This window comes from Protomyces lactucae-debilis (assembly GCF_002105105.1).
Source record: "Protomyces lactucae-debilis strain 12-1054 chromosome Unknown BCR37scaffold_14, whole genome shotgun sequence".
Classification (NCBI taxonomy): domain Eukaryota; kingdom Fungi; phylum Ascomycota; class Taphrinomycetes; order Taphrinales; family Protomycetaceae; genus Protomyces; species Protomyces lactucae-debilis.
Genome location: NW_024468006.1, coordinates 173278 through 185165, shown reverse-complemented (window position 1 = coordinate 185165; position 11888 = coordinate 173278). Strand labels below are relative to the sequence as shown.

At 50.8% G+C, this 11888-nt stretch overlaps 7 protein-coding genes across 7 annotated transcripts; 4 read left to right on the top strand and 3 right to left on the bottom strand.

Annotated features, from left to right (window-relative positions):
- Positions 1–620: 620 nt before the first annotated feature.
- On the top strand, positions 621–1702 carry BCR37DRAFT_403168 (transcription initiation factor IIB; the record flags this gene model as incomplete). Its single annotated transcript, XM_040871976.1, has 2 exons — positions 621–760; positions 829–1702. The coding sequence occupies 2 exons, from the start codon at positions 621–623 to the stop codon at positions 1700–1702; spliced, it is 1014 nt and encodes a 337-aa protein (XP_040724046.1).
- On the top strand, positions 1566–3757 carry BCR37DRAFT_78262 (biotin-protein ligase). The gene has a single exon (XM_040872485.1). The coding sequence runs from the start codon at positions 1878–1880 to the stop codon at positions 3744–3746; it is 1869 nt and encodes a 622-aa protein (XP_040724045.1). The 5' UTR covers positions 1566–1877; the 3' UTR covers positions 3747–3757.
- A 12-nt stretch (positions 3758–3769) lies between these two features.
- Positions 3770–5116, bottom strand: BCR37DRAFT_349257 (Nuf2 family-domain-containing protein; the record flags this gene model as incomplete). Its single annotated transcript, XM_040867913.1, has 1 exon — positions 3770–5116. The coding sequence occupies one exon, from the start codon at positions 5114–5116 to the stop codon at positions 3770–3772; it is 1347 nt and encodes a 448-aa protein (XP_040724044.1).
- A 101-nt stretch (positions 5117–5217) lies between these two features.
- BCR37DRAFT_381332 (WD40-repeat-containing domain protein) lies at positions 5218–7007 on the top strand. Its single transcript, XM_040869673.1, has one exon. The coding sequence runs from the start codon at positions 5606–5608 to the stop codon at positions 6893–6895; it is 1290 nt and encodes a 429-aa protein (XP_040724043.1). The 5' UTR covers positions 5218–5605; the 3' UTR covers positions 6896–7007.
- Positions 6941–8302, bottom strand: BCR37DRAFT_393983 (P-loop containing nucleoside triphosphate hydrolase protein; the record flags this gene model as incomplete). The annotated part of the gene is made up of 1 exon (XM_040871388.1): positions 6941–8302. The coding sequence occupies one exon, from the start codon at positions 8300–8302 to the stop codon at positions 6941–6943; it is 1362 nt and encodes a 453-aa protein (XP_040724042.1).
- Positions 8303–8339: 37 nt separating this feature from the next.
- BCR37DRAFT_381331 (proteasome subunit alpha type-5) lies at positions 8340–9282 on the bottom strand. The gene has a single exon (XM_040869672.1). The coding sequence runs from the start codon at positions 9205–9207 to the stop codon at positions 8467–8469; it is 741 nt and encodes a 246-aa protein (XP_040724041.1). The 5' UTR covers positions 9208–9282; the 3' UTR covers positions 8340–8466.
- A 74-nt stretch (positions 9283–9356) lies between these two features.
- Positions 9357–11744, top strand: BCR37DRAFT_349333 (P-loop containing nucleoside triphosphate hydrolase protein; the record flags this gene model as incomplete). The annotated part of the gene is made up of 1 exon (XM_040867921.1): positions 9357–11744. One exon carries the CDS (start codon positions 9357–9359, stop codon positions 11742–11744), a length of 2388 nt encoding a protein of 795 aa, XP_040724040.1.
- Between the last annotated feature and the right edge of the window lie 144 nt (positions 11745–11888).

Genomic DNA, 11888 nt, shown 5'->3' with positions numbered 1-11888 from the left:
GGGATGCTGTGCGGTTGGACGGCGAACATGCATTATTGAGTACGCGGTTCGTGGATGGTTTGCGGAGTGGGACGGTGAATCTACGGAGTACGTCTGATCCTGTGCTCAAGTATTTCTACGAGACAACCGATCAAGCTGAGCTGGATATGCGTGGATATGCGAAGTTGATCTTGCAGGTTGAGGAGCATGTACGGCATTTGAAGGGACATGGTGCGCAGGTGGATGCGGCGCTGTTGATGGGTGCTGTGAAGGAGCAGCAGGCGGCCTTTCTACGACTTGCAGAGACTGTTGCTGAGCTGCATGATCGCAGTCGCCGGTAGGCCTGGCTCTCGATAGTACTGACAGAGAGAGCAAGAGAGACTCATGGTATAGCACCAGGTATAGCAGCTGTCCGTGTAGAAATATCGAGAAAGTCAACGCCGCAACTCGCCATCCAACAACCAACTCTTCCTCCAGCAGCGAGTGAACGAGGTTGTGTCCCGCCGACGGTCGGTCATCCATCAGCAGCGAGCGCATCCCATCGCACTCCTGCACTCTTTGCGTCCCTTGTCAAAGCGCGACTGTTGCAACTACACAAAGGCGCAAACCCGCAATCAGCTGCACACCGAGCCATGTCCATCATGAGCGCACAGACAAAGGCCAAGCCAGTCGACCTCGCTTCTCATTTCGTGGTGACCCTCATGTGCAAAGAATGCCGCGAGGATCCACCAAACCTCATCGAGGAGTTCAGCTCGGGCGATACTGTTTGTGGTACTTGTGGGTAAGCTAGTCTTCCGTTTGCCACCACTTAAAAACCCCGTTGATATTGACCTGTCTTCTTCTCTTTAGGCTTGTACTAGGTGATCGTATCGTTGATACGCGATCAGAGTGGCGAACCTTTTCCAACGACGAAGCAGGCGATGACCCGTCTCGTATTGGTGCCGTACGCAATGACTTGTTGAATGGCTCACAGCTCGATACAATCATTGCGGCCAATAGTGCATCGAGTGCAGCACTTGCGCGTGTACAAGGAAAGAGTTCTCAGGCAAAAGGTGAGCAGACACTGGTTAATGCTTACAAGGACATTTCTGCCATGTGTGAAGCTATTTCCCTACCAAGAAGTATACAGGATATCGCAAAGCATCTGTACAAACGTGTGGATGACAACAAGGCACTTAAGGGACGCTCCAATGAGAGCATCATTGCCGCCTGCATCTTCATTGCATGCAGACAAGGCAATGTCCCGCGTACCATCAAGGAGATTTGTACATTGACGACGGTCGGCAAGAAGGATCTGGGTAAAGCGTTTAAAGCGCTTGAAAAGATTCTGCAGACTGAAGGTGCTTCTGCCTCTGCAACAGGACCAGACGGCTACCGCCCAACAATGGCAACAAGTGCTGCTGAACTCATGATTCGATTCTGCAACAGACTTGGCTTACCCCAAAATGTCGTTTCTGCCTGTCAAGATTTAGCGGAACGTGCACAAAAAGCCGGTACACTGGATGGACGCTCGCCCATCTCTATTGCCGCTGCAGGGATTTACATGATTTCGCACGTCTATGGGATTCAAAAGACGCCAAAGCAGATTGCAGAGATTGCTGGTGTTAGTGACTCCACCATTCGCACGAGCTATCGTTATTTGTACAATGCGCGTGAGCAGCTAGTGGATCCGTCCTGGCATGTGGGCAAGTCGTTGGATCTGCTCCTGCCTTCTGCAAGATAGTACGTGTGTAGCTTTTCTACAGGAGTCGGTCAAGCATAGTTCGCTCATCAATATTTGACCTTCACCTCTGACCAACCCACGACCATCTGCTTTTCACCTTGCTTCTTGCTCTCATTATTCCTTCTCTTTTGAGAAAGCTACGTTGCCGCTGCTACATCGCTCGCTCCGGCTTGGTATGAATGTCCTCATCTACAACGGTCCCGGCACCTCGCCGAAATCCGTCAAAGCATGCCATGCCTCCCTCACAGCGCTCTTGACTCCACGCTATGCCATTCGTTCCATCAATGCAGAGACGCTTATTCAAGAACCCTGGCAGGCAAGTACCGTGCTACTCGTCATGCCAGGCGGTCGTGATTTACCCTACTGCGAAGCCTTGAATGGACCTGGCAATAGTCGAATTGCTTCCTACTTGCGAAATGGCGGGCAATACCTCGGTTTATGCGCAGGCGCGTATTATGCTTCTGCACGCGTTGAGTTTGAAGCAGGTGATGCACAGCTTGAAGTCACGGGTGATAGAGAACTCAAGTTCTTTCGTGGAACTTGTCGTGGATGTGCATTTCCAGGGTTCATGTACAATTCTGAACACGGAGCCCGGGCTGCCACGCTGACTGGGTCGATCGCAGAGAATGTGCGAATCTACTATAATGGTGGCGGTATCTTTGTTGATGCTGAGCAAGTTCCGGATGTGCAAGTCCTTGCAAGATACGCAGACACGGATGTGCAAGTCACGGGTGGGAATGTGGCGGTTGTTCAAATACCTGTTGGAAAGGGTTCAGCACTTCTCAGTGGAGTACACCCTGAGATTGCGCTTGGAACGCTCGATGCAGACAAGTTGCCTGGGGAAGACCTCGAGAAGCTTGAAACTGCACGACTTTTGTTTCTGGGTAGACTTCTCGAGAGGCTAGGCCTCAAGGTGAATGCGACAGCTGCAGAGAGACCAACTCTATCGACACTGCATCTCTGCGCTTCGACTGCCGAGCAGCATCAAGCGTGTTTGTCACTCCTGTCAAGTCTTGCTGATGGCGATACTATTACTGGCGAGCACGACACGTTCCAGCTCCTAGCATCTCCATCAGATCGGCCGGTTGACGCATCTGATGAGGATGATCTTGATGCGCAGCGAAAGTATCTCTCGCTTTCGGCCAGTCCACCAGTACTGCCGTCATTCGACCTGGAGCGATACTTCTCTTCTCTTGCACGTTACACAGGCTCGCAAACATCTCTTGGTTCCAAGCTATTGTACGGAGAAACCGTCACCTCCTCACAAACGCTACTTGATAAGAACTTCAAGCTACTCAGCAACTTACCGCACGGATTCGTCTTGTTGTGTGCTCATCAGCTGTCTGGACGTGGCCGTGGTGGTAATGCTTGGGTGTCGCCACCGGGCGTGCTATCATTCAGCATGATTATGCATCATCCCAGCAAGGCAAGCCACACCCTTGTCTTTATGCAATATCTCATCTCCCTTGCCACGGTTGAAGCTATTCGCGATCTATCATCACTTGAAGTACACATCAAGTGGCCAAATGACATTTACGTCAAATTGCCAGCTGGATTCGCGGTGCCTGAGCAAGCACCTGCATTTGTACAAGGCGAGAATAAGTTCGTCAAAGTCTCAGGGAGTCTTGTTAGTACGACGTATTGGCAGGATACCTTCATGATGATCGTTGGTGTCGGCATCAATGTATTAAATCCAGAACCAACAGTGGCTTTGAACACAGTTCTGGAACATCTTGGGAGTGACAAGCGGATTGATATGGAGACGTTGCTAGCGAGACTATTGGCGGTGCTTGAACACTACCATGCTGCGATGCTGCAGGAAGGCTCATTCAGGTCATTGGCGGATCGATACTATCAGCGATGGTTGCATCACGATCAACCCGTCACGCTCGAAGAAACAGGCCAGCAGGGAAGGGTGGTCGGGATAGATTTGCAGCATGGCACGCTCCTTGTGGACGTTGGCCGCGGCGAGCGTGTTGGTCTACAAGCAGATGGCAATTCATTCGACATGATGAAAGGTCTCATTCGCTTGAAACGCTCTTAGCTCAATAATATACATAATCTGATTTACTCAGAGACGATAGCACACTGCTGCATGGTCTGCGCGATCATACCCATGTACAACGACACATGATCCGACAGCTTTGCAAACTCCATATTGACATCATCCACCTCTGCATTCAACTCCTCCCTGAGCGCATCAATCTTGCTCTGCGTGGCTTCAATGATGGCATGCTTCTTGTCAGCTTCGTTGTCCATCTGTACACGGTCATCCTGAAGTTCACGGTGTTCCTCCTCGTTGCGTGCCATCCTTGCACGATTCGCCTCAAGCTTTGCATCCACCCATTTCGTAAGCCTCGCCATTTTATCCTCATTGATGGCTACTTGCCGATGCAGCTGCGTCTCACGGACACTCAAGTCACGCACATCCAAACGCTTGCCATCAAGCGTTTCCTCCACATGTGATCGCTTCTTGCGCGCCATTTCCACGCGGTGCAATTCAACGACGCATTCTTCATAGAGCTTGATGCAGGTATCCAAATCACGCTCAATCAAGCCCAGCTTGTCTGCCTTTGCGCCGATACAGCGGCTATGCAGTCCGCGTTCTTCAATACGCTGACGTTCATCCTTGAGAGAGGCGGACATGTCCAGTAATCCCTGCTTCAGCTGTTCCGGCGAATGCACAATCTTCAACTTGACTTTCGCTGTGTCGCGTTCAGCATTCTGTCGCAATACTTGTCGTTGATGCAGACGTTCTGTGAGTTCGGCTTTTTCACCCTTCACGCGATCATACTCTGCCATGGTCTGTCCCTCGACGCGTTTCAAGTCATACAATTCAGCAGTGAGGCCTTCATTCACTTGCTTGGCTTTAGCAACGTGTGGTTCCTCGCGTACACGATTGGCGCGGACTTCCTCCACGGAATCAATGAGTTCCTTGTTGTCTGCAAGGATCTGTTCATGATCTTCCCAGAGCTCAGAGGCCTTTGCAGTGTATTGCTCATACACACCCAATCGCTCTTCCCTAAACTTTGCAAAATTGATAATGGCAGACAAGTTTTGCAAGACGCGTTTGGGTTCGGGTTTGATGAGATCTTGCAGCGCGAATTGGTGATACCCGACTTCCTTCATCAAGATGCGAAGATAGTTGTAGAAGATCATGAGGTGTGCTGGATCTGCAAAGAGATCTGGGTGGTCTGAGCATTGCTCACAGGCTGTTTTACAGCTATAGATGAAGTCTGAGGTGACGCCCATCATGATATCCGCAAACATGGAGTAGATGAGCTGCATCTTGCTCGCTGTAGGTCGGACTAGATCGTCTGCCGTGACGGCGATGTGCAATTCTCGAAGACATGCCGTGATCTCATCTGGAGGCAGTGTTGGGTAGTGATAGACGACCGGCTGCGCGTAGCTCATGCTTTGGCTCATTGCTGGCGTCTGAGCTGCGTTATGTCGTGGTGGTTGAGGATGGGCGCGTCTTGGATTTTTGTTTTTGTTTTGGGCGCAAACCAATGTGCAACCGGAAAAGCAGTCCAAAATACTACATTCGAGCATGGGAGAGCAAGTGCTTGTCTTCTCAGACTCTCCTGTCTGCTATCATCAACTGCAGAAGTGCAGGGAGCTCCATGATGGCGAAGGTAATCAATGTCTGTCAGCGACGAACCATCATAGCCTTGGCATGGACAGCTGTTCCCTACCTGTTCACTGATAGACCTTCTTGACCGTTGGAGTGATCGTTCAGAAAGCCAATGCTTGAGTGAGAACTGCTGCTGGGACATGCACAATCTCAAATATCTGTACGGTGTATACATGTGTTTATTCAAAAGCGAGTAAGCCCATCAAGTTTGTCTTGTGTCGGACGAGGAGCCATCGCAAGCAGCACAGTCAAGCATGTCCTGCTGATATATGCGACGAGATAGACAGATACCTAACCTGAAAACCCAGCAGAATGTCGAGGGATGGAGCAGTCTGGTGCAGTGGACTCTGCCTTCCCATCTGAAGTATGCCTCCGCGATGACGAGCAGACGGCGACGAAGGACAACAGCTACCGGAGCTACAAGGACAGGAAAGATCGAGCGACCCTCTCTCTCCAGCATGTCCACCGAACTCCATCATCTTAACCTCGAAGGACCCATCACAGCCCACGCCTTCAATGCCGACCGCACACAAGTTGCCGTCTCGAAAAACTCCAACGTTGTTGAAATCTACAAACGCGCTTCCATCCATGCCAAGTTCATCCTCGAAGCAGTCCTATCTGATCATGATAAACTTGTCACTTCGATTGATTGGGCACCGACCACGAATCGTATTGTGACGTGTTCGCAGGATCGAAATGCAAATGTCTGGACATGGGATGCCACAAAAGGTCTATGGAAACCGACCCTCGTCCTCCTTCGTATGCAACGTGGTGCAACAATGGTACGCTGGTCTCCCAAGGAAGACAAGTTTGCCGTTGCCAGTGCAGCACGTTTGATTGCTATTTGCTACTTTGAAGAGGAAAATGACTGGTGGATCTCAAAACACCTCAAGAAACCCATTAAATCCACCATTCTCTCCCTCGACTGGCATCCAAACAATGTATTGCTCGCTGCTGGTTCTACCGATATGCGAGTACGTGTGTTTAGCGCATTCATCAAAGATGTCGATGCGAAACCAGAGCCGAGTGTGTGGGGGAGCAGACTCCCCTTCAATACGCTGTGTCTGGAAGCCAACGCCGGTGGTTGGATTCATGATGTCCAATTCTCACCTTCTGGGGATTGTATCGCGTATGCCACACATGCATCGACGCTTGAAATTGCAACACCTGGCGAAGACGGCGCTGCAAACGTGACGAAAGTACCGTATGGCGGACTCCCCATGACGAGCTTACAGTTTGTTTCAGAAACAGCATTCGTTGCTGCTGGGCATAATTGTGCACCTGTCTTGTTTTCAGGCGATGCTGGCACTTGGCAGGAGACACGGGCCATTGATACGAAAGCTGGTGTGGAGAAGGAGGAGGTCGGTGCATTCAAGTCATTGAGGAACTCTTTTAGGGATATGGACATGAAGGGTGGTGCTGGAACGAGTGAGACGGCATTGCCAACGATTCATCAAAACACAGTGACGCAAGTCTCGGCGTATAAAGGTGAGCGTGGGCATGTGTCACAGGTGAGTACCTCGGGTGTAGATGGACGTATTGTCGTTTGGCAGGTCTAGTCAATGTGTGAATCTTACATTCTTACATGCAGTCTATGCTATACATCATTCAAAGAAGCGCCTCAACACGCCCAAATCGCCAATAGCATTCAATACTTCCATCTCCGATACAGCGAGCACAATAGGTCGTGATTCTTGTCCATGCTGCCCTTGACCACTTCCTTGCCTCATCATTCGAGCAGACCCAACTTTACCCCTCGGAATCGCCAACATGCCACGATCCACCAAGGCCTCACAGATATTCGTGAACTCCGTCCTGACAAGTGCTGTGGTCATTTTGTCACGTTTGCAAAGACGTACGTAGGCTTCATACGTTTCTGCAATGGTGTTTGTCTTTTGTGAGGCCAAGGTGCAGAGACATGCAAGTTCATGCAGACTGAGTTTGCGAAGATGGTCAGAGGTAGCCATACCAGCCGTTAAGGCTTGTGCCGCTGCTTGAGCGACATGCTTCAGCGTGACTTTTGGAAGGAGTGTGCTTGGTGCATTTGTGTCCATTTCAGTGAGAATACTGCGATGTTCCACTTCAACGAGCTCTACTGCGCGTCGTAGAATATCCAACGCTTTCCTAATATCACCTGTTGCATTGGCTACTTTTCGACCGAGCAATAAGAGTGCAGGTGGATCCACGAGTGTCTGTGCTGGATTCGCAATGGCATTGACACGCGCCGTCAGAATTCGTGTGATTTCAGCAGGGGTGTAGGGTTTGAAGCGCAGAATGGTGGGCTGAATGCCCGTTGCTTGTAAGTGTGGAAGCACAGTGTCTGTGAGATTGAGGGCATTGGCAATACCAATGATTTTGACGTGTTTGCCATTAGCAAGTTCGAAGAGTGCGTAGAGTGTATCAAGGCTGCTGGAGGAGAGGTAGTCCATTTCATCCAAAATTAAGATGAGTTGATGTGAGGTTGACAGCTTTGTGTATGCAGTCAGCCGTTTGCGTGCTGCAGATGCAGTCGCACAGGCAGCCGTTGGGTCAATGCTTGCCAGGATCGTCGCGTACACTTCATCCGGTCGTTTGAGAGACACGCAATTGATAAAGACCCGCTGAGAGTTCGCGACAGGAAGTGTTTGTGTGTACTGCGAGACTGTTGCCGACTTGCCCGTGCCAGGCGGCCCACAGATATACAAGAGCGGCTGCTCTGGATCCTCTAGAAATGCTTGCAGTGCCTGGGACTCCTCTTCGCGACCAACCACTGGTGTGACTGCATTACGACGCAGAATTGATTTTGTGGGAGAATAGGGCGATCCTACTGAGCTAGGCGTACTGCGCTGCTTGAGAGACGCGATGCGGCTCGGGGATGGCTTTGTGGGCGTTGTGTCTGGTGTGAGGAGCTGTATGATTCTGCGCTTTGAGGGAGTGACTGGGTCTGCTGCGGCTACTCTCCTTGTGCGCTTGCCGAGTGAGGACATGACTGAGCAGGAGTAGTAGAGAGTAGAAGGTGTTCAGGATGGATGTGGATGGGTGTTGCGGTCCCCTTGCTGCTGCTGCTGCTTCCCAAGTCGCGTCCAGAAACAAAAAATAAATTCGAGATTCAGACGCGACGGGAGTGCAGCAGTCACAACTATGCATCTACTCATCCCTCCAGTGTCTCAACCGCAGCCTTCATCCTCGCATCGTCATAGATCCTGAACCCATGCTCCCGCGTCACACTCGCAAGCTGCACATTCTTCGCATCCAGCTTCTCCTCCATCACCTGCTTCAGCACCTTCAAGGCAAGGGCCTCTGCCTCCACCAGCGTCAGTGATGTGTGGTATGCAGTCTGTAGCTCAGCCTGTGCACCCTCAGACCCGGACCCAATTGCTTTTGCATCGTACCTGAAGAATGTACCAGACGGCTCAGCGTGGTAGAGCGAAGGTCCATCTTCATCCACACCAGCAATCAGCAAGGCAACACCAAATGGCCGCGACATGACTTCTTGCTCATCATCCTCATCTCCACCCTCTCCAAAGCGCAGTGCCAAGTCACACACACCCTGCGTGCATGACTCAACACGCAATGGTTCGTCAAATGTGAAGCGGTGGTTCTGTGCTTCCACACGCGCATGATCAATCATCGTTCGAGCATCCGCCGTCAAGCCAGACATGGCACATCCAATATGTGTATCAATCTCCACAATCTTCTCAATAGACGAAGACTCCATAAGCACACTGCCTACCCGCTTCTCAACACCGAGCAAGACACCTTCACTCGTGCAAATACCAATAGCTGTTGAACCGAGTTTGATGGCTTCAATAGCGTACTCAACCTGGAACAGACGGCCCTCAGGGCTGAAGGAAGTGACAGACCGATCATACTCGGAGCGCGTCAGAAACATGGCTTGCTCTTGTAGCGTCTAGTAAGCAATGGCAGGTTGAGCGCGTTTGTGGTGTGTCGCTGTGTACGCGCGTATGGTCCAAAACGTCACACACATTCGACAGACTCGACACGACAAGCAGCTCTCTACTACACTTCCAACCGGCGCCCATGACGAGTCGATTCCCTGCAAACCCATTCGCACCCTCCCCTCGCAAGCAGGAATCCATACCCACACGCCAAGCTCCCCCAGCCCAACAACAAGGCCGTCCAGTACCTCAGCCACAAGACCGCGCCTACTCCACACAACAACCCCGCGGCTATACCGTTGCTGGTCTGCCCGCTGGTGGTGGCAACGCACTAGCCCTCCGTAACGTCGTATGTGTGCATCCTGCTGATTTTGGGAATATCGGATATCTCCTCCTCAACAACCAACAAGCACTCGCCGTTCAACCGGATGAACACGTCACACCGGGTCAAATTGGGTTCGGTGTTGCGCAGCGTGAATGGTGTCGTTTGGCTGTCGGTGATCAAGTTACCGTGACACCTTGGGATCCCTATAGCCAAGGCGAAAAGGCACTCGTGTATATCGGCTCAATGGATCTAGAAGTTGGGTTTTACAGCAAGAATCGAACGACAGAGGAAGCCTTTGATCCTGAAGAACTACAAAAACAGCTATGTCGGAATTATGAGCATCAGCCGTTTGCGCCAGGTCAATTGCTGGTGGTGGATTTCAAGAGTTATATGATTAAAGCGTGCGTCAAGGCTGTGACATTGACGAGTTATGCCGTTGCAAGTGAAGAAGCAGCTGCGTCATCAGATCATCCAGGCACACGCGGCATTTTGACGCGCGACTCGCAGATTGAGTTCTTTAGGAGTGGCACATTACCCATCCAATTGAAAGCATCGACTCGACGAGCCCCCGCCAATGCCATCATTCAACCGTCCTTCAAGTTTGAGAATATGGGAATCGGTGGTCTCGATAATGAATTCAGCAGTATCTTTAGACGAGCCTTTGCCTCGCGCGTCCTGCCATTGGGCATCGTTCAGCGAATGGGATTACAGCACGTCAAAGGTATCCTCATGTACGGACCGCCTGGTACAGGCAAGACCCTGATGGCGCGACAAATTGGCAAGATGCTGAATGCAAATGAACCCAAAATCGTTAATGGTCCTGAAATCCTCAACAAGTTTGTGGGTCAATCAGAGGAGAATATCAGGAAGCTCTTTGCAGATGCGGAAAAGGAGTACAAGGAGAAGGGTGACGAGAGTTCGTTACACATCATTATCTTTGATGAGCTCGATGCAATTTGCAAACAGCGTGGATCTACAGGTGGTGGCACGGGTGTCGGTGACTCGGTGGTCAATCAGCTGCTCTCCAAAATGGATGGTGTCGACCAACTCAACAATATCCTCATTATTGGTATGACCAACCGACTAGACATGATTGACGAAGCCCTGCTACGACCAGGTCGATTGGAAGTCCATGTTGAAATCTCCCTACCAGACACACACGGTCGTTCACAAATTCTCAAAATCCATACAAACCACATGCGGACAAGTGGTAGTCTTGCAGGTGATGTGGATGTTGAGGAACTCGCTGCATTGACGAAAAACTTTTCAGGCGCAGAGTTATCGGGTCTTGTACGGTCGGCTTCGAGTTTTGCAATGAATTCCTATGTCAAGGGCGGTACGGTGGCTGCATTTGAAAAGGGGATTGAGGATATGCAGGTGCGTCGTGAGGACTTTATGCATGCGCTGGATGAGGTACGACCGGCGTTTGGCGTATCAGAGGAAGAACTCTCCAGTGTTGTTCAGTCGGGCATCTTGCACTATTCCCCTCAAATTGGTGAAATTTTGAAAGAGGGACAGTTGTTTATCAACCAAGTACGCAAGTCTGAGCGTACGCCACTTGTCAGTGTCTTACTCTATGGTCCTGCTGGTGCCGGTAAATCTGCCCTTGCAGCAACACTTGCCATGCAGTCCGACTTTGGCTTCATCAAGCTCATTTCACCAGAGAGCATGATTGGCATGAATGAGGCTCAAAAGGTCAATTGCCTAAACAAGGTCTTTACAGACAGCAACAAGTCACAGTTGTCGTGCATTGTTGTGGACAATATTGAGCGTATCATTGATTGGGTACCTATTGGCCCACGATTCAGCAATACTGTCCTTCAAGCACTGATGGTCCTGATGCAGCGGAAACCACCAAAGGGACGGCGGTTGCTCGTGCTGGCCACATCGTCAGAACGTTCTGTCCTTGACCAATTGGGTCTGCTGAATACCATTGACAGCGAGATTCCTATTCCGGAAGTCGCAGACTTGCAGCAACTCGGTCAGCTTGTTGGTGAACTTGGCTTATTTGCAAATGAACGCAGCTTGCGAGATGCCTTGGGCAATCTACAGCAACTGGTTGGTGGTTCACAAGTGGGTGTGGGAGTCAAGCGGGTCCTCATGATTGGCGAGGCTGCTGCCCAGGATGAGGATGTGGCGGGTAGGTTTGTGGATCTCATGGCCAAGTCTATCGCTGAGAATGGCACACGGCAGGCGTCTATGTAGGTTTGTTCTCTCTTTTGGCTTTGCTGGACCAGGAGTTGTCCCATCTGAAATGATTAGCAGTCACATTCCCGCCAAACAGAATTTTTTGTCGCTGGAAGAAGGAGAAGTCGAAGCAAGCGCGACTCATCTCTCACTCAAGCAACC